Source organism: Ctenopharyngodon idella, chromosome 1, assembly GCF_019924925.1.
Source record: "Ctenopharyngodon idella isolate HZGC_01 chromosome 1, HZGC01, whole genome shotgun sequence".
In the NCBI taxonomy this organism is placed as follows: domain Eukaryota; kingdom Metazoa; phylum Chordata; class Actinopteri; order Cypriniformes; family Xenocyprididae; genus Ctenopharyngodon; species Ctenopharyngodon idella.
The window spans coordinates 25,266,682-25,292,567 of record NC_067220.1 but is presented as its reverse complement, the minus strand read 5'-3'; the positions used below and the strand labels follow the sequence as shown (position 1 = coordinate 25,292,567).

General features: G+C 39.6%; 1 protein-coding gene across 5 annotated transcripts in view; it reads left to right on the top strand.

The window, feature by feature from the left end:
- Positions 1-25,886, top strand: part of LOC127514079 (radixin) — a 310,901-nt gene that overhangs the window by 124,895 nt on the left and 160,120 nt on the right. For 3 of the 5 annotated variants that reach the window (XM_051896477.1, XM_051896486.1, XM_051896467.1), the window contains one exon: positions 12,734-12,885. The exons of the other annotated variants lie outside the window; for them this stretch is intronic. In XM_051896477.1, coding sequence (XP_051752437.1) covers positions 12,734-12,885 — 152 coding nt within the window. The remainder of the gene's footprint in view (positions 1-12,733; positions 12,886-25,886) is intronic. 5 annotated transcript variants of the gene reach the window in all.

Genomic DNA, 25,886 nt, shown 5'->3' with positions numbered 1-25,886 from the left:
CACTGGGCTGGTTCCATGCTGCACGCCATGCTTTTTCAATGCATTATACAATAGTTGACAAACATATTATGAGTATAACAATGAAAGCAGCCATATTTATTAAAAAAAAAAAAAAAAAAAAAAACACAGACAGGGTAAGCGTGGCATGTGTGGGACGGATGGGGATGGATTTTGGGACCCTCGGCCCCGCAGCACCGCACCTTGATAGCTCGTTGCAACATGACACTGACGGGGGTCTATCCTATGCCATGGCCATGAGGGGAATAGAGGCAGCTTTATAATATCTTATTATTAATAGCTGTATCAATATTACCATTATTAATACTATTATTATTATTATTATTATTATTATTATTATTATCACTGCCATTGCAACTACTACTATTATCATTACTATTAATGGCTGTATCAATATTACCATTATTAATATTATTATCATTATTGCTATTACTGTTATCTTTATTTTTTCTCTTCCTGATCCTTTAACCTCCCCCTCATTCCGGATGAAATGAGTATATTTCTTAATATTTATCATTACTACTACTGCTAATACTATTATTACTATTTGTCATTTCTTATTAATTGGATTTATCATTATTATTATTATTATTGTTATTATTATTATTATTATTATTTATTATTAATATTGCTATTGTCACCTTCCTCATTTTTTGCGTGTGATACTATTATTATCTTCATCATTGTTTCCTCCTCTTTGATATATATTTTTTCTTAAGTCTGGTTATGTCTGTTGTACTTTCCTACATGCTCCTTTATTCATATATTTCCACTCCCACACCCAGTTACACTTAGTTACACACACACACACACACACACACACACACACACACACACACACACACACACACACACACATACCCAAATCATACTGGCTGTTATGTATGTTTTGTTGGTCTTTGTATTTTGCATTTAATTTCTTTTCTGTAAATATTGTAATTGTCTGTTTGCATAATAATAAAAAAAATAAAAAAAAATCACTCAATTTATAAATACCGTCTTTATCTTTTTTTATTTTTTAACCCCACTCTTTTTAGATAAAGCTTTCTTTTTACACTCAGAGTCTCACTCGTTTGGTTTCCCGTTTCCGAGTCTGTGCCATTAACAAGATCAGTACAATCCATTACATCTTTGGATTTATCACATAAGCTTGAATACGAAAAATCATTATAATCATTTTTCGTATACTGGTATATATAACAATAATAAATACCATAAAGATATACTTATCAACTTCCAGCATCGTCGCTGCTTCTTCAGTTTCCTAACGTTCTCCTTGGCTTCTTCCAGCTCTCCCGCCATGCTTTCCAAGGAGGAGGTCCTTTTCATGTTTCTGTAAGCAGAGGTTAGTTCTTAGGCTCCTCTATGAGCCGTCGGGCTCTCCTGAAAAGTGAGCCTCATTTCACTACAGTAATTTCAGGTCTTTTCTCATGAAGTTCAACTTCTATTCCGCCGATCCAATTAAAATCAGGATGTCCACAGGTTAACACATTTATTTAAAAAATGCATTACAATTTAAAACTTTTCCTGTGGCTCCTCTGTCACCTGTGTGTCTACATAAGGGAGTCCAACTACATGCTCTGACTCACCGGGCCCCACACTTTGTGATCTTTTATCTCTTTGACCGGGGCTACCTCAAGCTCCACAAATTTCTCCTTTCTTTTTGACTCACGCTTCTCTTTCGTTACATTTGTCCTATCCTGGTTGCCCTTATAATCTTTGTTATAATCTGGGGTGTCTACCCAGCCCCCTTCTTGGGCTATTTCTATGGCCAGTGAGCTCCAGCTATGTACTTGCCACAGTTCACCTCTCTTCACATATACCCATGCTAAACTTCCCATAGACCCTGCCTTCATGTCTAATTCTGGAAAAAAATTTGCGATGGGCTCAAATCACAGAGTGAGATTCCATCTCATGGACTCACCATCTGCTAAGATCAGATCATGATGCTGATCTTTCCACATAATGTCCCTGATAAATTCCTCCCTCTCCCAGAGAATCCTATTCTTGAGTCCTTCCCTATTGCTAGGGAAGACCGGGTATCTTGTATCCAAGAATACCCTCTTTTCCAGTTCTCTCATCCCTATGTATGGATGTCGAGAGAACCGAGTCACTATTCCATCCTGGAATAATCCTATAGGTTTCATTACCCTTACGGATTCCCACATCAACCTAGATGACTCCGTCCGGTCTTTTGCCTCACATACCACGCATAGCCATAACTAAGTACCATCCCAGGTACAACTGCACTTCTCCCCAACATTTCCGGATACTCTGTATGAGTCAGTCCGTACTTTAGGGTGTGCTGGCCTACATCCTGTGCATAGGAGGACCCCTCCTATCTCAGTCTGTGACTGCTCTTGGACCATCCACTCTTTACCCATATCCTTTTTCTCAATAGGTGAGATAACTGGTATGGCACAATGTTTGTTGCAGATCACACATTGGTATGGACGAACTACAGTTTCTACAGGCAGGGCCTTACCTCCCTTAAGGCCCATCACCCTCTCCAGCTCTGGTTTCAACCACAACATTGCTCTTGACCCATGTTTCCCATGCTCGACCCTGATCAAACCCCTCCTATTACTAACCTTAATTATCCCATCCATTCCTTATTTCTTAATAAGGTCACAATTGGATTGCCGACCATTGTTTTCCAATTCTACTGTGTTTGATCCTGTAATAGCTTTAACTTTATCTATAATTCCTAATCCTGCATGGAATCTTCCTACCTTCTTCCGTCTAGTCAAAATAATGTCATCCCCTGGTCAGAACTTCGGATTCTCCTTTATATCCCTCTTTTCCGATTCCACCTTAACGCACCTGTTGAGATTCGAGAGACACTTGTCAATAATAGTATCCCATTCTCCTAATTCCTCATTTTTACAGAACCACTCTTTAACTTCCTGGATAGCCATTCCGCGATCCCGTTAGTCTTTGGCTAGTCAAAGGCTGACTTGGCTGACTTTGGTTAGTCACTTCTGCTAACTGTGCCGTTCCTACAGTTTCTTGACTCTGAGAGGTGACCAGCTGTTCATACTTTCTGACTAAATAACCCCACTTCACCTTTCCTGCTTTCTCACTCTCATCGGTAAAATATTTCGGCAGGTGCTGATGTTTATCATGGTATTTAGTCATCTTCTCTTTCCGTTTCATTCTAGGCATTCGCCAGTCTAATTGGTTATCACCTAAAATTAAATTCCATTGATCCCATCTATGAGAATGAATTCTAGCTTGATTCATGACTAGATTCTTTTTCAACCTCGCAAGCTCTCCAGCCATTGAGTATACGATTATGGGCTGCTCTTTTGCAACGGCCTTAAGCTGTAATAGTCTCTTAGATACCGAAGCTAGTACTCGCTCAGGGCCATTTGGGTCATATTTACTCATAGCGGTTTCTTGCATATGAGTTAAGAAGGCCGTCCCTATTAAAAAAGTGTGAGTGTCACTTCATCTCCTTCATGCACATTAACCTCTAATGGTATCTTTTTGTCTCGCCTTTCTAGCTGTCCACTATTCAAAGCTATCCTGAATAACTTCAGTCTGGCTGCCTCCATTGCTTCTGTCCATTGCCACTTTCCTTCTCTAGTACCCTGATATAATATTTTAGCTTCCCGGGAATACCTGGGAATCAACTCTCTGAAAAAATTTAGTGTTCCTAGCAAGGATTGTAACTGCTTTCACGATTTAGGCAGGCCTGACTTTTCCATTTCTTTCAACTTATTTCTTGTGTTGGTTGTTAGGGCTTTTGTGTCCTTTAAATCATAGACCTAGTTTAAATCATAAGAAATCTATTTCCATTTTCTTTAAGCTGGGTTTCAAACCTGCTTTTTGCTATTCTGTCTAGCGTCTCATCTAGCAATTTAAGGTGCTCCTCCTCCGTCTCTGTAGCTATTAAAATGTCATCAATGTAAACTGTTACGGTTAACCCAGCTAGGGTTTCAATCATCATGCTTTGAAAAACATTCAGTGAATTTTTGTAACCTTGTGGAAGTCTGGTGTATACATATTGGTCACCCTGATACGTAAAAGCGGTCTTTCTGTGCTAATATCGCCCTTTTTGCTTTCTGCATTAATGTGGTGTCAGCAAGAATCTCTACTGCATTCCCTCCATTAAGCAAACACCACACCTGACCACATGTTATTCCCGGAACATACTGTTCATTCCACAAATCTTCCTTATCTAAAAGGGTCTCCTTTTTCCTACTCTTTGCATGTGTGGGCCGATATGATCCCTTCCCAATTCTAAATGTCTCGTAACTCTCGCCAAGCTTTAGTTTCGGGAAGGGGTTCTCTATCTGTTCTTTTTTCCCTCGAGAAGTTTTTACCCGCTTTAATACTGGCCAGTGCAGATCGGGTTCGTATGCTAGGGCTTCTGCTCTAAGGTCGGTTAATTTTACTTTTGGTCTGACCCCCCGATCCGACTCTCCTTCTCCAGTTCTTATTAGTGTTGTCACGGTACCAAAATTCCAGTAGTCAGTACCAATACCATGAAAATTTTACGGTTCTCGGTTTGAGCTGGTTTGAGCTGGTTTATGCTGGTCAAGTGCTGGTCCTGTGCTGGTCCTATGCAGGTCCATGCTGGTCCTAAGCTGGTCCTGGACCAGCATGGACCAGCTCAAAACAGCATACCAGCTTCAAAGCCCAGCTTACCAGCACATGCTGTTTTTTTCAACAGGGGTAACAGACGTGCGTGTTTATTTTAGCTATTCCGTCAGTGAAACAACACACTACAGCCTGTAAAACTATGAAATAAATATCGGTAAATAATGGTAACCTAAATAATAAGAAAGTTAAATATTATTTAAAAACATTTGTTTTTTTATTTCCACACAAAGATGCATCATATAGCCTACCGCTCTGCGCTTTGAGAGAGATGTGGGACACGAGCAGGAAAGAGACCATTTCTCTTTAATAATATCTTCATGTTATCTCCTGATGTTACAAGCAACTGACACTTGTTGTAAAAGTTCTGAAGAGCGAGTTTTATCCTCCGCAGGGGCAAGACATTCAGGCTATGTTTGATTTTGCGCTGCCAGAAAAAAAGCGAAAGTAAAAATCACCAGCGTGTATGAAACGCGCTATACAAATAAACTTGACGCGCCTTATCAAGTCTAATAACAAGCACAAACTGTGTTAATTGTGTTTTTTCTACTTTACCACAGTAAAGAATGCGAATAGCCTATAATAGGCCTAAATGCGAACGAAAGAAAGAAACGTTTATAATCCCCTGCGCGAGTGAAGGTTTGTTGAAAGAAACAGAGATTCCATGTTCAGTGGAATAACTAATGGAATATTGTTAAATTCTCTGCTAATTGGGTGACCAGATCGCGATTCGCAAAACAGAATACAAAGCTTAAATTTATGGACTCACGTACCTCTCTCATTCAGTATGAACCAAAATGTTTCCATGGCTGCGATGTCACATTTAATTGCTAACCTATTATTTCTTTTGTAAACAAAGCTTTGTGCTTCACTCGTCTCATATTCACGTAAATGCTGGCACAGCCCTATCAGTGGGTACTGAATATACCCGGATTCTCGGTACTACAGAAATGCGGGTATCGTCACATTTTCAAAATTTCAGTACCGACTTGGTACCGAAGTACCGGTACTTTTGACAACACTAGTTCTTATGCTTTGGTTCACTATTTGCGTTATATTTTTTAACACTGTGGCGTCTGGATGACCGATCATCCACGTTTTAGGCCAATCAGTCTGGTGTGTTTTTCTTAATAATTCAGATACTTGGGAGGCCCCTATTTTGGTTTCATCAAATCCAAATTCCTCACCTAGGATTATGGGCATGGCCACAGAGTGGTATTTATTCTCTCTAGCCAAGGCACTTATCTTGTATAAAATATCAATAATCACAATTCTTTCTCTAACTCAAGGCCGTCACCCTTTTCCTGCCCAATAATGTGTAACACCGGCTTACCGTTTGGTCCACCTTGCTTCTGCAAAACTACATCTCCTGTAAATAGGGGATTCTGTCTGCACTGCAGTAGCCTGTTTGACTCATCCTGAAATACTCGTCCTGCCCTTCCTTTGAGGGCGGCAGTGACCAGTTTCATGGTTAAGGTACTTATTGGATGGGTTAATCAATAATTCACTTTTCCTCCTGTTCCAAACGCCCCTCCTTAAGGATAATTAAATTCGGTCCCATACCGAAATATATCCTAAGTGGCTCCTCGTCCTCTGACGAGGATCCCTCACTTGGGCTATTGAGGTTATCAAATGTCGGAGCACTTGGGTCAAGAGCACACTCGTTCCCGTCCCTTTAGGGTACAAAGCTAAGGGCTATTGAGTCCCTCTCTGACTCGTCTCCTAAATCTATTTGGGCAAGATCAATCCAACTTTTTACCTGACCCCATTCACATCAAAGACCCTAACTTTAGGAGATTCATCTTTGCCTCCATGATTGGAGTAGATGAGGGTCGGAACCTCTGTTCCTTCCCTCAGTCTAAAATTCACTACTGAAGCGATCGTCCTGATCTCTTCCCAGGGTATATGACCAGACCCACACCTACATTGCGTGGAACTAACCCGTTCTAGTTTTCCACCCGTATCTTCAGGAACTAGATCAATGGTTATCATTTGAACGGACATAATACCCTTTTCTTATTCAGAAACCGGTTTCTATTTTGACACAACTCACTCTCCTCTGAGAGTCCCTGAGCTTTTGTCTTTTTCTCTATTGTGCCCGCATTGTGGTCGAATCCCATACGACACCTAAATATGTTGTTCTCTGGGTAGGACAGAGAACACTTTTCTCCTCGTTTAGTCTCAACCCTAGAGAAACTAGATGAGCTAGTATGACATCTGTGTTGTAATGCCATCTTTTGTGACTGTGCTAGTATCAGCCAGTCATCTATGTAATTCAAAGTGCGAATTCCCTGGAGTCACAACGGAGCCAGTGCTGCATCCATGCATTTTGTGTATGTGCGGGGTGATAGGGCTAGGCTGAGTGGAAGAACCCGATATTGCTAAGCTTCACCCCCGAAAGCGAACCTCAGGAACCTCCTGTGTTGTGACAATATTTCTATGTGAAAATATGCATCCTTGACATCGATCGTGATGAACCAGTCGTGATGTTGGATTGCAACATGATCATCTTTACGGTTAACATCTTGAACTTGAGAGCTTTGACTGAATGGTTTAAGCCTCGGAGATCTAAGATTGGACGCAGCCCCTCGTCCTTTTGGGAACTAAGAAGTATCGGCTGTAGTAACCTGAATCTCTCTAGAGGGGGAAACATGCTCTATGGCCCCTTTCTTCAGAAGAGATTGCAGCTCTTGTGACAGTAAAGTCACTTGCCCCAGCTTCACGGTAGTGAAGACCACGCCGTTGAAACGCGGAGGATGATGAATAAATTGGATTCTGTATCCTTTTTCTACTGTCTTTAGAACCCAAGCAGAAATCCCTGACAGTAGTTTCCACGCTGCCAAGTTCTCTGAAATGGGCACTAATTTTGATACTTCCTTTTGAGGGGATGTTAGATGTTCTGCATCCTGATGTGTTACAGGAATCAACGGAACACCTAACATTTCACTGAAAACCGCTGCCCCCCAAAGCACCAGAGGTGGCGGGGAAGGAGGGTTTATGTGAAGATATTGAGAAGGGGCGGGTGTTAGATATTATGAGGCTGCTGAGGGTGACGAACCGGTCCCCAGTTTTTCCGAGGGGAAGCGCAACTCACCACAGTCTGCTTTTGAGCCTTTCTTCAGCAGGTCAGCCTGGTCCACCTGCAACACTGCCATAGTGTGCAGAGCAGTACCAGTCTGACACACTGATTGAAACGCCTTCCCACCAGTATGGATGTTATTATGCATAGCTCGGTGGGGAGTGACGTGTCTCTGTAAGTGATGATGAGCTCCAGAGAAGAGATAGCTTGCAAGCGTCTCATCGAACTGGAGCATCATCGTATAATCACACGCCCTTGCACCCACGATAGTCGAATAAGTAGACATTGAGGACACAAAAGCCCACGAAAAATAACGTTTTCCCTATGAACGAGTTAACGTCATGGAGGAGGACCTATTTATTTTGCTTATATATACATTTTATATATCACTTCTATAAAATATTATATATATATATATATTATAAGGTCATTTCAATTATTCAATTCCTCAGAATTAAAGAATTAAATGCAGCCAATTACCAGACAAGTAAACATGATCTGAATGAATGGCTGTGCTAATCTTTCATAGATCAGTCTGATATGCCTGTAACACAGCCATTGTGTACAGCGCAGTACCAGCCTGACTCGCTGTGAAACGCCTCTGATGATGCGCTCCCAGGGGAGAGATAGCATGCGAGCGTCTCTCCGATCTGAGGCAGCATCATATAAACGCGTGCCTTCACACCCACGATAGTCGAGTGGGCCGACGTCACAGGTACAAAACACATTTATATTAAAAATGTTTTGGGGTCTGCTTGTGTTTCACTGCATGAATGACTGCCCAGAGCAGTTCCCTTTTGCTTTATCATCACGGGAGGAATGCTCAGAGATGGACAAACTCACATTCCCTTCCATTCCAACGGAAAACACTTCAGTGTCCTCTGCCCGAGCCGAAGAAGCGCAGAGGCACACTTCAGTCTCTGTAAAAGGACATCACGATCCGGAGAGAGAGCGAGAGAGCAATAGGTATGGACCCGTCTCTCGCTCCACTGCCAGATCACCACGCAAGCCCCACGATCACATTGTGGGTGCTACCCCTTTGAAATAAGCAAAGCGAACGCGAAGCACTTAAACTGTGAACATTCACAATGCTCGCACTCTTCCCCCAACAAACAAAAAAATACTGGTGTGTGTCTGATTCGGAGATGGAACACGAACACGGAGGGACACACCGTTTGCTTTGTTCAGCCATGACTTTCTCTCAAATATATAATATATGCGTGTTCACTTTTCACTTGTCAGACAGAGTTGAAAAAGGAACAAGGGGAGAGAAAGTTCTGTGCACTGCCTGTCAAATCTAACTCCTAACAAAGTGATGAAGGAAGGAAAGAGTTTGAGCAGAGCTGCTTCACACACACTTCACAGTATGGCCTCTGAAGACAAAAGACCTGCAGATGCACCTGCGGTTCATCTAATTATAGCCTCGCCTACGACGCATTCCAATGACGTCACACAGTCTATAAATACAGGTCAATTTCATTGACGTTATTTTACACATATTCACAGCTGGTCACGACTAAAGACGTTTCCATAGCACTAAGTGCAGCTTTGAGTGTAGCCTTTGAAAGGGAACAACGTAATATATAAATCTAAAGTAACCTATTACTTTATATACATATTAAGTAATGAATGGAATAAAACGTTTTAATGTAGTGTAGTCTATGAAAGAGTGTATAAGAGAATCGCAATGCTATCAAGCCATATTCATTAACAACTTTTGGATTTGAAATAAAAAGAAGTAAATGTTGTGCTTGTAATATACAGCCACGGATCAGTTGCACACTGCAACACAGCATATGTGAAAGCACAATAGCACATGCTGCTCCTGCATCACATACATACTGCAACAAGCACTATATATATATATATATATATATATATATATATATATATATAATATAATATAGTGCATAACATCATGCATTTAAAGAAGGTAAATATAAAAGGACTATGTCAAAGTCATTTGAATATGCTACATTTACTGCAGCCAGATGGTGCCACTATGACCACAAACCACAGTAGCCACATCCATGAGATCATTTGAATTTAGATGAATTTCATGTTATAGAATGTCATGGGTCAGTTTCAGATGTGTGAAGTTATCATTTGCAGCTCAAAATTTAGAAATCCAGAGGTATTCATCTTTTTATTTATTTATTTATTTATTTATTTATTTATTTATTTATTTATGTGTGGCCTAAACTCTAATGTGCAATGTTCTCAGCAACAAGGGAGTACACAACCCTGTTTAAAAATAAGCCTATACTTATAACTAGTGGTTATACTATGGTATTACATTTGATTTTATTTCTTTCAACCACAGCACTAATCTGTCTATTTTAACTTACATATGCTGCATTTATTAATAATTGCAGAATTACACTTTAAAGCTTAAATATTGGGTTTCAACTTACTCAAATATCTAATGATGCAAATGTAAAAAAAAAAACAAAAAAAAACTGTCATATCTTACTAAGATGCTATTATATATAATTTATTGTCTTTATTATATGCAGAAATAGACCACGGTGAACATATTTTGTTTTCAGGCAGGTTAATATAACTTAAAAAAAAGTCCGGTACAAACGTTACTGCTACCCATCAACGGCAGCTGTTACAGTTGCTAGGCGATAAGATCAATCCTGCGTAGGCTAGACAGTCCCATTTAACAATGCTCATTCTGACATTCATGGCCTTCGAAGGCGTGGCCTTTGAAGTTCACATCCTTTGAAGGATGCAACCTCTGAATTGGGACACAGCTACAGTCACCAAGCACCACAAACAAACAGCAGCCACCTTTTACAGATCCTTCTGAACCAAAACAACGAGCTTATACGGCATTCATTCGATGTCATAACCGTAATTACGAGATGGAAACCCGTAACGTTCTACCCAGAGCTGTTCATGTACTCAGACTCAGATTTATGCATTTCTTTGTCAACACTATCAATGCCGAAATGAATCTGCAGCAGTCAGGTGGTACAAGAAGGATCTCTAGTTGTGTAAGTTGTTTACGTTCATTATTATTATAATGTTGTGTGTTTGTAGTCTCAGCCTCAGACGTCATGCCCATGGACCGTTGGCTGAACGTCTGATGCATATGGCACTCTTATCTGGAAACAGTTCAGTAGTTTCGAAGTCGTCATCTGGTTGGTTGAGTTATACAGGATGTCCGGGAGACACGTGTGTCGCGTTCTTTAATGGTCCATCTGGAAACAAATGCCCTGACGCTAATCCCCCTCGTGGAAGAAGAACGCGGTCGTGTTTACAAGCACTTACCAGGATCAACTAAACGCTGGATTTTCAAAAGTATGTGAAGTTTGCGGCTCCATTGTTGCAGTAACATTCTTGAATTAATAATTTATAAATGCACGCTGGTCTGTTATTGCAGGGACATTGACATTACACTTTCACACCCCTAAACATGACGCAGAACAAAACAAATTGTAATTGGTTGCGTTACATGTCAGTCAAGTGTCCTCTTGAGTGGTCCTTGGCCAATGAAAGCTGCGATAGAGTCCAGACCTTCTGCCATCAGTCTGAAGGTCTGGTTTCTCGAGACTAATGTGTTTGAGACATGAGGTAATTTAACACCATCTCTCGTCTTGTGACACTTTGCAAACTCTGCTGTATGTGTTCATGTCTTTTGGAGGAGGCATGGCTATGGAGAACGCTCTGAAAGGAGGGATCTCATGCTTTCAAAGCTAGCTTGCTATTGCTAGCCTTTCCAGAATTGCCTAGCCTACCTAATCCCTCACCAAGGCAACACTATTTGATATATCCAATACCTGTTCACAATTTAGCATCTTTTTAGAAAGCTTGTTGGCAATCACCTGAATCCCCCTGGATTCAGAGCCTGATTTTTCCAAAAATCCATATTTAAACCAAAATAGCCAACTTGCAAGTTTCATACATATATGTGCAAGTGTGTATGATATATGGGTCAAGTTTTTGGACCGCATTCAAGGAGGTGTGTTTCCCCTTGGGCTTGGGCCCTAAAAATCAAAACTTGACTCTGCTATAAATCTGGGCCATGGTTGGATCTTCCATCAGGACAATGATCCAAAACAAACATCAAAATAAACAGAAACATTGGTCACTGAGCACAAAAAAGTGGGCCAATAATTGTGGCCAATGTGTATTGGAGAAAAACATTTATTTCTTAATGAGATTTTCCCCCCCATTTTAAATTTTGCTTCAATGAAAAGTTAGATTTTTTAGTTTTTTAGTTTTTTTTTAATGACAAATCAAAAGGATAAACAATAGCAATTTATTTTCACAGCCTTCTTTGCTTACTAAGGTTAACCAGGACTGTATTAGATTTAGAAAATCACTAATATCTTGTGTTGTGATGGCTAAACAACAATGTTGTCATAATTTTTAATGTTGAGACAAGAATACTACCTCTGAAATTTAGATGAATATCTGATTTGAAGTTTAGACAGTCTTTATATTGAGAGTAAATCATAAATCCTTTGTTGTTGTTTTCACACAGAACAGTTCCAGATGAATGTTATTACCTCAATTTCAAATCTCATATTTTCTTAAAAATATATCTCATGATGCTTCTATTCTATATATTATTATTATTAAACTATTTTAAGCTATAGATGATTGTGTGCATATATAATGTATTTACATGCCTTTATATAATATATTTATATTATGTAAATTAATATAAACCAAAGCCATTAAAATGAAAACCCTTGATTTTTAGATTGAAAGAATGAACATAATTCTTAACACGACAAACAAGTAGCAAGTATGGAGCAGTGGGAGGACACAGACTTTTGTTATCTGCCCCATTGCTGATCTAATCCTGTTTACATTAAATACATGCTCCTGAGCATGTTTGAGTTTGAGCTGTTGCTATGACAACAGTTCCGAGATGAATGTCAAAGAATGGAACAGTCCAGGATCATGTTAAATTATCAATTCCATTCAGATAACTCAAAACCACATTTGAAGAATTAGGCCCAGATCAAACATGATGACTTGTTTTTGGTTAATTAAGCAATTTGTGCTGCATAGGTAAAGGAAGCCATTTTGAATGATGAGATTTACTGCCCTCCGGAAACAGCAGTCCTCCTGGCATCTTACTCTGTTCAGGCCAAGTACACTGACTACAACAGAGACCTCCACAAGCCCGGTTATCTCACCAATGACAAGCTGCTACCACAGAGGTGAGCCATGTAAACTTTGGAGATCTTTCTGAAAGCCTTCTCAACATAAGTTGAATCTCTTCCACCTGCAAGTTGCCCGATGGGATGTAATGGGATGATATGGAATTGTTCTCTCTCTCTCTCTCTCTCTCTCTCTCTCTCTCTCTCTCTCTCTGCTATGATTGATTATGAATTTGTAGTTCAAAAATGATACATAAGCTACTATAGAGGTGTACTCTGGTACTCTTGTGCTTACAGACAGCTGAGAAAGTGGAATATGATAAGGACTGGTCAAGATACTCGACTACTTCATTAGTGAGGTTGACTAGTTTCTGCAACTTTTTTTTTCTAATTTGTTTTTGCTTTAATATTTTAAGCAAAGGTGCTTTAAAGAGGCTCCTCGAAGACTCTTAGCATTCTCTTTCCAAGAAGCAGAATCTATATTCTTTACTTTTGAATCACTACCAATGTGTATGGGGTTAGATTTGTGTCTTATTTCTAGATAAATAGATATAGAGGAAACAGGTAAATTTAGCTCAAAGGGAATTAATAATTATATTTATTCATTGGGAATTTTGACAATCACTTATTTTACGGCAAAACAAAAGAATCATCCAGTGTAACTATACAGTGGGTACGGAAAGTATTCAGACCCCCTTAAATTTTTCACTCTTTGTTATATTGCAGCCATTTGCTAAAATCATTTAAGCTCATTTTTTTTCCTCATTAATGTACACACAGCACCCCATATTGACAGAAAAACACAGAATTGTTGACATTTTTGCAGATTTATTAAAAAAGAAAAACTGAAATATCACATGGTCCTAAGTATTCAGACCCTTTGCTGTGACACTCATATATTTAACTCAGGTGCTGTCCATTTCTTCTGATCATCCTTGAGATGGTTCTACACCTTCATTTGAGTCCAGCTGTGTTTGATTATACTGACTGGACTTGATTAGGAAAGCCACACACCTGTCTATATAAGACCTTACAGCTCACAGTGCATGTCAGAGCAAATGAGAATCATGAGGTCAAAGGAACTGCCTGAAGAGCTCAGAGACAGAATTGTGGCAAGGCACAGATCTGGCCAAGGTTACAAAAACATTTCTGCTGCACTTAAGGTTCCTAAGAGCACAGTGGCCTCCATAATCCTTAAATGGAAGACGTTTGGGACGACCAGAACCCTTCCTAGAGCTGGCTGTCCCGCCAAACTGAGCTATCGGAGGAGAAGAGCCTTGGTGAGAGAGGTAAAGAAGAACCCAAAGATCACTGTGGCTGAGCTCCAGAGATGCAGTCGGGAGATGGGAGAAAGTTGTAGAAAGTCAACCATCACTGCAGCCCTCCACCAGTCGGGGCTTTATGGCAGAGTGGCCCGACGGAAGCCTCTCCTCAGTGCAAGACACATGAAAGCCCGCATGGAAGGACTCCAAGATGGTGAGAAATAAGATTCTCTGGTCTGATGAGACCAAGATAGAACTTTTTGGCCTTAATTCTAAGCGGTATGTGTGGAGAAAACCAGGCACTGCTCATCACCTGTCCAATACAGTCCCAACAGTGAAGCATGGTGGTGGCAGCATCATGCTGTGGGGGTGTTTTTCAGCTGCAGGGACAGGACGACTGGTTGCAATCGAGGGAAAGATGAATGCGGCCAAGTACAGGGATATCCTGGACGAAAACCTTCTCCAGAGTGCTCAGGACCTCAGACTGGGCCGAAGGTTTACCTTCCAACAAGACAATGACCCTAAGCACACAGCTAAAATAACGAAGGAGTGGCTTCACAACAACTCCGTGACTGTTCTTGAATGGCCCAGCCAGAGCCCTGACTTAAACCCAATTGAGCATCTCTGGAGAGACCTAAAAATGGCTGTCCACCAACGTTTACCATCCAACCTGACAGAACTGGAGAGGATCTGCAAGGAGGAATGGCAGAGGATCCCCAAATCCAGGTGTGAAAAACTTGTTGCATCTTTCCCAAAAAGACTCATGGCTGTATTAGATCAAAAGGGTGCTTCTACTAAATACTGAGCAAAGGGTCTGAATACTTAGGACCATGTGATATTTCAGTTTTTCTTTTTTAATAAATCTGCAAAAATGTCAACAATTCTGTGTTTTTCTGTCAATATGGGGTGCTGTGTGTACATTAATAAGGAAAAAAAATGAACTTAAATGATTTTAGCAAATGGCTGCAATATAACAAAGAGTGAAAAATTTAAGGGGGTCTGAATACTTTCCGTACCCACTGTAACTCTGCAGCGGATATTAATATCCGCAGCATGGTAAAAACATCACTACAACTTCTGAAAGTGACCAGCTGTGTTTTGGCATTACATAAAAAGTAATGTCACAAATGTATCATTAATGTAAAAAAAAAATAAATAATATAATACAATAAAAAAAAATAATGCCAATATTTAAATACCAAAAACTCTTTGCTCAACTTGGCAATATATGAGCAATATCACACGAGTAGCCGTGCGATATGGCTGTATATCAGCACGGCTGTGATTCGGCCGTAGGCAATTAATGCATGCAATTAAATCAAGACGAGAACTGTAAATTACCTACATCTGCTGTAACATATACATTTTAATAGGCTAGTCAAGAAGTTAAATAACTGACATTTTCCGCTTAAGATCAGTTTTTTTTTTTTTTTTTTTTTTTTTTTTTTAATAATAAAGTGAATTTAAAAAAAAGTTATATATATATATATATATATATATATATATATATTATTATTATTATTATTATTATATTTTTATATAGCCTGTAGCCTAGTTTTTTTCTTTGTTTTTCCACTCAAGGTCTGGTTTATTTTTTAATCATAAAATAAGAAAATAAAAAGTCATCAGCATATCATAAATAACATCAAATAATATATTATTTACCTATATATTTTTTGTTTGTTTTTTGTTCAACAATTAAAATAAGTATTTAATACATCAATATAAAATATCGTATAAGATGTAAATTTAATACATAGCTGATCTACTGCGAGTGATGGTTCAGACAATTGTTCACGTTTATTTGTACACTGCCATTTATCGTACATCCCATTTATTTGGTGATAAAGTCTGTGGTGCTTTTTGTTGCTTTTCTGGTATGGTTTCCTTTTCATCTGCTGCTAGTACTGCACTCCATTTTCTACTCTCTTGGGATGGTCTCCAGTATAATTTTAGTCTGCCTTCTGACCTACAAAAAAAGAAAAAAAAAAGTGTATTAAAACAGAACACGCATTTTGCATTGTTTTCTTTTTATTGTGGGCTATAGCCTAAACAAATCAGAAACATTCCTGTGCCCACTGAAAGCTATGATCTCTCACTTGCAATCCTGCATCCGAGAGTTTTTGAATTGTAGTGGCGCTGATACTATGGTTCGTGTAGCATAATAGTGTTCTGGCTTCTTTACACAATCTTGGGAGAATGTTGGACAGCTGATTTACACTCAGAGGAACACTGGTGGACCAGATATTGTCGTTAGCAGCAAACCTCCTCTTGGGCTGCAGGTAAAGTGTTTTTGCATCAGGTGGGATCTTGCTAAGATATTTCTCCAGGGAAGAAACTGGACACAGGAGGTTACCAGGCTCTTCATACATAGCACCTCTCTGATTCTCCCTGTCCACCTCCAATGGGTTTTTGTGGTTTTTTTGTTTTCTCATTGAATGTCATAGTTCAAACGAGTCTGGCTTCAGCTGCCGATTACCCTCCTTCCCTCCTTCCTACCCTCTTTCCTCATACCACACTTTATTTAATAAACCTTTTGAGTTGCCAGGATCTAGTGCAGCAGATCGTTTCAGTATTTGCTGGTCTTCAGATGAAATCGGTGGGTAGTGTGCTGTTCTATCCCTACCGGATTGTCGGATTTGTTTAACAACTCCTTTAAAAACATTGTTGGCAGAAGTGAACTCAGAGTCTTGTATTAAAGTCCATGAACGGCTAAGAAGAGGTTCATTGATGTGGTGATTCAGCGCCGCCCAAAGACTCAGGTAACTGCTGATACCATACAGTTCTCCCTTACTTGTCCAAATGGAGCCATAAAAGTCCCGTAACAATGAGTTAATTTGTGATTTCTTGATGTGTTTGAGGTTGATACTGAGCTGTTTTTCAGGTAACCATGTCTTAAAACAATTCACGCCCAGACTGTTTGCCGCACAGTGTTATTTTTGTGTCTGCTTTTTTCTAAATCGTCCAAATCTGCAGATGTAATGGCTATACTTCTTGCTGTTTATCCTGTTGATGGCTTCTTTCCACCCTCTTCTTCATCTGATGAGCTTTCATAGCTAATATCAAATGATACATTCATGAAAAAAAGTATAATTTGCCATATCTGTTTATAAATAGATAGCTACTTTGTAATTAGCTGTGGCGGAGTGATAAAAACTGTGAGACGGTTGGAGTTCTGTTATCACTAAAATATTGCACGGCTGGAGAGGGCTCTCAGCCAATCAGATTCGAGAACCAGATCAAACTGTTGTATTAATAGTTACATCAACCTCAAACTTAATATCAAGAACATCCAGGTAAATAAAAACACCTGAAACTAGGAGTGGATGATTAGTTAGGGCCCGGACACCGATGGTGTGAGGACCCTACTGGAATTGCTCCGTTTATTATTATTAGGGTCCGAGCACTGATGGTGTGAGGACCGTATTGGAATTGCTCCATTTATTAGGGCCCAAGCCACTAATGGCGCAGGGCCCTCTTGATCCCCTAAGGTTTATTAGGGCCAAAGCCAATGGCTGAAGGCCCTGTTGTTTTCCTTAGGAAATTTTTTTTTTTTCTAAGTTTTTGGGGCCCTTAACATGCTCAAAAACTCTTGAAAATTCAAGAGAGGCATCGGAATCGTTGGCCATCAGGGCCGGGCAGAAGCTGGTACCCGGGCGTGGCAGGGGGGCTCGACAGCGCCCTTTTGAATGGTGCCTAAAAAATTGGTCCATATATCAAACATTGTATGCCTGAGTTACAACAACTTCCTGTTTCGTGGCGTTAATTGCATACATTAGCACTTAGCAGAGTGTTACTGAAATGTGTTCGTGGGATTGAATTACAGTGTGAAGCATGCCATTTCCTGTTGCCAGCAGGTGGCGCTATGACTAAGTGGAAATTGGCATATAGATGTCTTCAGGCCAGGACTTTCATCCTGCATATGCCACCTGCTGGCAACAGGAAATGGCATGCTTCACACTGTAATTCACTCCCAGGAACACATTTCAATATGCCACGAAGTACCAAACATACTAGAAACACGTTAAATCATGCAACACTCGGCTAAGTGCTAATGTATGCGATTAACGCCACAAAAGAGGAAGTTGTTGTAACTCAGGCATACGATGTCCGATCTGCTGCAAACTTCATGTTCGATAATAGTCTTGACCTGAAGACATCTACATGGCAATATTCAGTTACGGTTAAAGCGGCACCTGTTGGCAGCAGGAAGTGTGCCACTTTTAAATTACTTTGCCGTAATTCTCCTGTATTTTCTCGCTTACGTGCATGTCGCCCACTGTTCTAAGGCCAACGGTTGGCGGTGAGCCCGGGTTCAAGGGCCCTTTCATCGCTGCTTACAGCTTTAATTATTATTATTATTATTATTATTATTATTATTATTATTATTTTTCCTACTATTCAGGCACTTTTGGGGCCCTTACAATGCTCAAAAACTCATGAAACTTTGCACATACATCGGAACCTGCGGCCATCAGGGCCGAGCAGAAGCTGGTACCCGGGCGTGGCAGGGGGGCTCGACAGCGCCCCCTTGAATGGGCTTCGAAAACTTGGTCCATATATCAAACATGCTTGTAGGCATTAGTATGAAACTCGCTACACATATAGACCTCATCGGGCCTAACAACTTTCGTGCTCTAAGTTATACGCTGGCTAAACAGGAAGTCAGCTATTATGGGTTGTTTGAAAAACGCATGCTCTGGTATTTGATATACTTCTCCTAGGCGATTAGTCCGATCACCACCAAACTCGGTCAGCATGAAGTCAAGACAGTGATGATGAAAAATTGCCAGCAGATTTTTGATATCTCGAACGATTTGGCCGTGGCGAGGCAAAGAATTTATGGCAAAAAAGGGAATCAGGAAGTGTGTTATAACCTCTGCATATATTGATTGATTTTTATGAAACTTCAGCTGTGTGTTTGTTATAGGAGATCGATCACATGGATATGACTATTGTGAGTCAAAGTTATAGCACCACCAATTGGCAGCAGGAAGTGTATCACTTTCAAAATGCTTTGAGATCACCCTCTTATTTTACCCAAATTGCTTCAATCTTCATCACAATAATGTCAAAACATGGCAGATGTAGACCTGTGAATGTATTTGTGATATCTTAAATATTGTTGCCATGGCAACACGTCAAACTTTAATAATATTCTTGGCCATTTTGAGCCTTTTAACATGCTTCAAATTGCATGAAACTCGACACACACATCAATATTATCATCCAGTAGACATGGGCAAAGCCTTAGAAATGCGCGGGGAGCAGGGGCTCTACAACGCCACCTTTTCACAAAAGTGGGGGGGTTCATTTAACCTACAGTCACCAAACTTGGTAAACATATTGTTCTCATTAAGCCAGACAACTTTTTAATTTACAGTCATTAGCTCCGACCAACAAGAAGTCAGATATTTTGGTTTAAATGTGGATTTTTCACTCTCTCTCTCTCTCTCTCTCTCTCTCATGGAGTGAGGTGTGTGAGCGGATGTGTGTGAGAGCGTTTCTAATTGTTGTATGCTTTTCTACTCTTTCTTTATTTCTGAAACATACTGAGAGTGTGTTTCATCTTTTTTTATTTGTTTTTTGTTGTTGTTTGATAAGTTTAGGTTAGTTTAGGGAGTTTTTTCCCGTGCCACCTTTAGTGGCGTCCGCATGGCGTCTCCTACGGGGGGAACAATGCCGTTTTCCCTCCGGAATGGGTTTAGATGCGTACCGGAGCCGACCGCTTCGATTGAGGATGTGATGGTTGCAGTTGGTGATCAGGTTGGTCACGAAAATATAAATTCAGCTTCGCGAATGTAACAAAGCCGTTGTGGTTTTTTTGAAGAATGAACAACTTGTCAATCAAGTAATCGAAAACAGGCTTTGGGTGAAAGGAATGTTTTTGCCGGCAACCCCGCTGTTTGCACCGGCTACAAAAGTAACTATTTCAAACGTTCCTCCGTTTATTAAAAGTGAAGTGATTGTTAAAGAATTGTCTCGTTTCGGGAAAGTAGTCAGTCCGGTTAAGATGGTACCTTTAGGATGTAAAAATCCAACGCTAAAACATGTACTGTCATTCAGAAGACAAGTTCACATGTTTTTAAATTCTCAGGATAAAATTCTAGACGTGTCTTTTAGAGTGAATGACGTAGATAGTTCCTATGTGTTATATGCAAGCGCTTAAAGCTTACGGTGCTTTGAGTGTGGTGATATTGGCCACAAAAGATTCTCGTGTCCGCATAAAAATAGACCAGAGGAGCCTCGGATAAGAGAAGAACAAGAGGTGGAAAATTAAGCTACAACCCAGATAGCACACATACCTCTGCAAGACGTCTGTTAAAGATCACTTAATCTGGAAAGCATCTGCTGTTTACAAACATCTGATAGACGTCTTGAAGATGTCAGTTTTACATACATTCTAAATCATAAACATCTTAAAGACATCTTCTAAACGTCTATTTGACATCTGACAGGAAACGTCCTATAGACGTATTGCAGATGAGCAAACACTCTAAAAAATATGTCTTCCAGACGTAAACACACACATCAAATAGACGTCTCCGAGATGTACGTGTGCTATCAGGGAATGGGGAGTCAGGGTGGCCAGAATCGGGAACTAGGGAAAGTTTCAGAAGGCCAAAGTGTGGATACTGGTGAAGAGAATGAGGTGAGTGCAATTTCTAGTGAATCTGCTGGTTTTTTGCAAGAAGAGCAGCCTTGTTATAGTAGCAAAATAGGCTTAAAAGCAGTGACTGCTGCTAAAGATGTGGTTTCTGATGAGGTCTTGTCAGTGAGTCAGGATGTAAAGGTGGTGACAGTTGTTGAAGATGTGGTTCCTGATGAGGCCTTACCAGTGAGTCAGGATGTAAAGGTGGTGACTGCTGTTGAGGATATGATTTTTGATGAGGCCTTATCAGTGAGTCAGGATGATGGAGTAAAGGATGATGATTGTTGCTCTGATATATCTGATTGTCCAAAAGTAGGTGATAATTTATACACTGTGGAACAGATTAATGAGTTTTTGGATGAAACAAAAGGTAGAAAGGTAAATGTTGCTGATTATTTCCCAGATACTGACAAATTCGTTGCTTCAGTTGTGTGGGCACGTAAAACGTATATTTTTTCTGTGTTATCACAGCAGAAATGCTTTCAGTTGAAAAAACATATAGCTACGATAAGGCAAAAGAAAAGAGTAGGAAAGGAAATGAGGGGCGAGTTTTTTAAATAATTACAATGGTTGTTTGTCTGCCTCTTTGTTTTTCCTTTTTTCTCTGTTTTTCCTTCCTTTTCTGTCTCATGGAGCCATTGCGAGTAGCATCTTTGAACGTAAATGGCCTTACAGATAGGAGAAAACAAGCCTTGCTTTCAGAATGTTTAAAATTAAAAAATATTGGAGTAATTTTTCTTCAAGAGACCCATAGTGATAAAATTAATGAAGTGGAATGGGGCTTATGGTGGGAGAGCAAGTACATCCTTAGTCATGGCTCCAATGTTAGTTCGGGTGTCGCTATATGTTTTAGTCCAAATTGCAAGGTTAAAATTTTATCTGAACATGAGATAGAGCCAGGTCGCTTATTAGTTTAATCCAAACTTCACATGTTTGATAATAGTCCTGGCCTGAAGTCATCTACATGGCAATATTCAGTTACGGTCAAAGCGCCACCTGCTGGCAGCAGGAAGTGTGCCACTTTGAAATGACTTTGCCATAATTCTCTTGTATTTTCTCGCCACTGTTCACTGTTTTTCTAAAGCCAACAGGTGGCGGTGAGCCCGGGTGCGAGGGCCCTTTCATCGCTGCTTGCAGCTTTAATTCTTCCGCTTCTTCTCCCAAATGAATCGCTTTTGAGGGCCTAAACATGCTTGAAAACTCATGAAACTTTGCACACACATCAGAAGTGGTGAAAATTTACATCTGATATGGGTCTCAGAATTAGGCGTGGCAAAATGGCTCGATAGCGCCGCCTTCAAAATTTCAACGAAGTGCCCCTCGCGCTACATTTCACGTACAGGTATGAAATTCGGTACACACATGTACCAGCCCAATACCTACAAAAATGTCTCCTGGTATGAAATCTGAAAACCAGCAGAAGATCAGATATTTTGAATTTTCTCTGCAAAATTTGTGCAGTTTTTGCCATTTCCACACGTCGTACTTTAACGAACTCCTCCTAGCGCTTTAATCAGATCAACATAATATTTGGTCAGTCTAATCTTAAGGCCTTTGCAACGTTAAATTGCGAAGATCTAGAGTTTTCGCTGAAGGGCGTGTCCGTGGTGGCCTGACAAAGTTTTTTTTGATATTTCACATGAAACAGGAAGCTGTTGTAACTCGGGTATACAATGTCCAACCTGCCCCAAACTTCACATGTTTTATTAGATTCCTGGCCTGAAGACATCTACATGCCAATATTCATTTACAGTCATAGCGCCACCTGTGGGCAACAGGAAATGACATGTTTTACAATGTGATTAACTACTCGTAGATATTTAACCAGATCAACATCATATGTTGTCAGTCTAATCTTAAGACCACTCATAATTTGCATAAATGTTTGATTATTCTATTTAACTCTTTACTTTATATTTTACTCGTTCATTAGGAATCTGTCGCATTGAGAACCTCGCAATGGCCGTTTAATGCAGGCCTCACGATCACAAACTGGCCAGTTTTTGGTCACTAGACCGAGGTAATTGACTATACTATTAGAGCGCCTCTCTCATGCTTGCTTTCTCTGAAAGTATTTTGTTTAGTCCCCATAGATCTGTATACACTTGAATTAAAGCAATATTAGTTCTAGACAGAGGTCATGACCACTACTATAGATATAAGCCGACCAATATTACTTCCTCTGATAGTAGTTTTGATTTAGTCATGCTATGGTTTCCCATGTATACTTAGCTAGAGTAACATTACATTAAACAGAGGTAAGGCCCACCCTATTTAGGTTGGTCGATCAACATTTTGTTGTCCTAAACGGAAATTCCCATTTTAGCCTTTACAGTCTAAGTACACTTGAACTAGTACCAGATGTTAGTCGGAACTCTAAAATCTCAGGTGGTGTGCCCAATGCTCCACCCAAAACTGGACTTTAGTCTGTTACTAACCTGACCCAGATTTGCGGTAACATAAACCTTCACTTAATCTACTTGAGAAAATAATTTCAGAGTAAGACAGAATAAATTCAAACATAACAATTTATTAACCAGGTAAATGAAATAATACAGATTCAAATAAAGTTTGAATAATAATAAATAAAACATTCAATAATACAAATAAAGACTTTGAAAGTATTTACCTGGCAATGAGAACTACACACAGTGATCGTGCGGAAGACCTGTTTACAGATTCCCTGAACCCTTTGCCACCCTCTTTTAAATATCCAGATATCTTATGAATTTACCAAATGGTGTTGTTTATTATTATAATCATTTGGGGACTTCTCTTTGGGGGATGTAAGTTAGTGGTGAGAATTTTTCTTTGATTTCTGTGGGAAGATGCAATTCATTTACATACAGGAGGTAATTGTGTGTGAGAGATCTGGGTGGAGTTTGAACTCATTAGCATACAGTGTTTGTTCCAGATTCTAGATCTTAAAGGTGATTTTTCTTATGATTAAGGGAATGGGGTTAATAGTTAATCTCACTATTAACTGTAAACACTTAATAGTGAGGTGTGACTCTTCTGTCTTCACCCAGTGGGGTGTGCTGTCTTGGATGTGGATGTCAACTTCCTGAAAAAGTGGTCAAATGTTAATTCTCGTGAGAATTATTTGCTTCCTCAGAGAATGGCGCTCTCCAGGTTCAGCCATCTTTGTACCAGCCTTACAGGTGGTTTTGCAACTACGGACACTTTTAAAGGGATAGTTCACCCAAAAATGAAAATTTGATGTTTATCTGCTTACCCCCAGGGCATCCAAGATGTAGGTGACTTTGTTTCTTCAGTAGAACACAAATGATGATTTTTAAACTCCAACCATTGCAGTCTGTCAGTCGTATAATGCATGTCAATGGGAACACAATCTATGAGAGTAAAAAAAAAAAAAAAAGCATGCACAGACAAATCCAAATTAAACCCTGCGGCTCGTGATGACACATTGATGTCCTAAGACACGAAACAATCGGTTTGTGCGAGAAACTGAACAATATTTATATAATTTTTTACCTCTAATACACCACTATGTCCAACTGCCTTGAGCGCTTGCACGGCATCCGGTGCGTGAGGTGTGTACGCGTCAGCTCAAATCAGCTCAAAATGAAATAATTAATTAACTTACAGGGAATTATAAAGAGTCACTTAGTTTAGAGTCAAGAGTCAATTATAAAGAGTCACTTAGACCGAGCAACTGAATCATCCAGCGTTCATTTGCTTGGGCCGTAATAAGCTCTTGAATATCCAACTATCGTGAAAACACTATTTAGTAGCACGGTAACTTTAGATCAGCAGTTTAAGACAGTAAATTTAAAGCACATAACACAAGACACTTCTTTTAAAAATCTACAGGAGACTTTATTGATTATTCTAACACAAACTAATCTCTAACTCAAACACGCACACACAAACACACATTCATACACGGAGCAAACAGAAAGGAAATTAGAAAGAGTTTTAAGGGAGAGTGAAATGATGAGCATTTCTAGCAAAATATGCATTTCGTAAGACCTGACCTGAACGAACCATGAATCACAGTAATTTAATGCACCAGTTCAGCTTTAGAATCTGGAGGTACTTGCTTGTCATTTGTCTTTGAATGGGGATCCCTTGGCTTGGAGCAAATGGATTTCCGAATCGATGATTTGTTGCAGGATCTTTTCAGGTCCGGATTGATGTCAGATAAAAACCAATCACGTTTGGGCATGCTGGCAACTGAATGAAGTCTCTTGTTATGGCTGGAGTTTAAAGTTGAGGCGGCAAAAGTCATTGGTTAAACTTTGCAGCAAAACTTAACTTAGAACACAAGACTCTCAATGGAAAAGTAAGTTAAAGTAAAAGAAAAGGAAAGTGAGTAAGAAATTGGATGGCTTGAATGAGCCTTTTTTTTTTAGTCTCATATCTATTGTCTTAGTGATGTGACTATTTAGCCTTAGGTGTTTATCCCGCCTCTTTAAGGAGTTCTGACCAATCAGGTAGCATCTTTGTTTTAAAGGTGATTTCCTTCCCCCATGATCATACTCTAGTGTTATCTAAGGGTCTCTTGAATTCCTGCTCTCGGCAGAGAATAGAGAGTACAGTTTAGACATGATTTCTATTAAATGGAATATGATACATTTTACACAGATTTCATTCAAGCCATTATTTGAACAGAAAATAGAGATTTAAATACATTCCAAACAAGAAATACTTTCATTCAACAAATCAAGAGTTATACAGTTACATGAATTATGAGTGTTTCTAAGCATAGATGGTCACATGTATAAGCTATAGACATGATATAGAATTATGCTGTTGAATTGTGTTTGATAAGTCCATTTAGAATTGTTTTGGGACACTTTGATATAGTTTATTTCTGTCTCTGTGGGGTTTTCTGTGTCATTCTGAGGTCATTCAGAGAAAACAGGCCTGCAGTGTCTCTCTGTCTCTTTTGATCTGGAGATCAAAGACTCTTTATCTTCTTGTTGCTTAACCCTCTGGAGTCTGAGGCTGATTTGGGGCCCTGGAGGAGTTTTGACATGCCCTGACATTTGTGCTTTTTTCAGTTGCTCATAAACATATTAATGGAAAATGTGTCATTACACTGTATTCAGCACGAACTAGGCTACCATAATAGGTGAGCAACATGTATGTACATGTTTGTATTTTTGAAGGAATAATGTTTA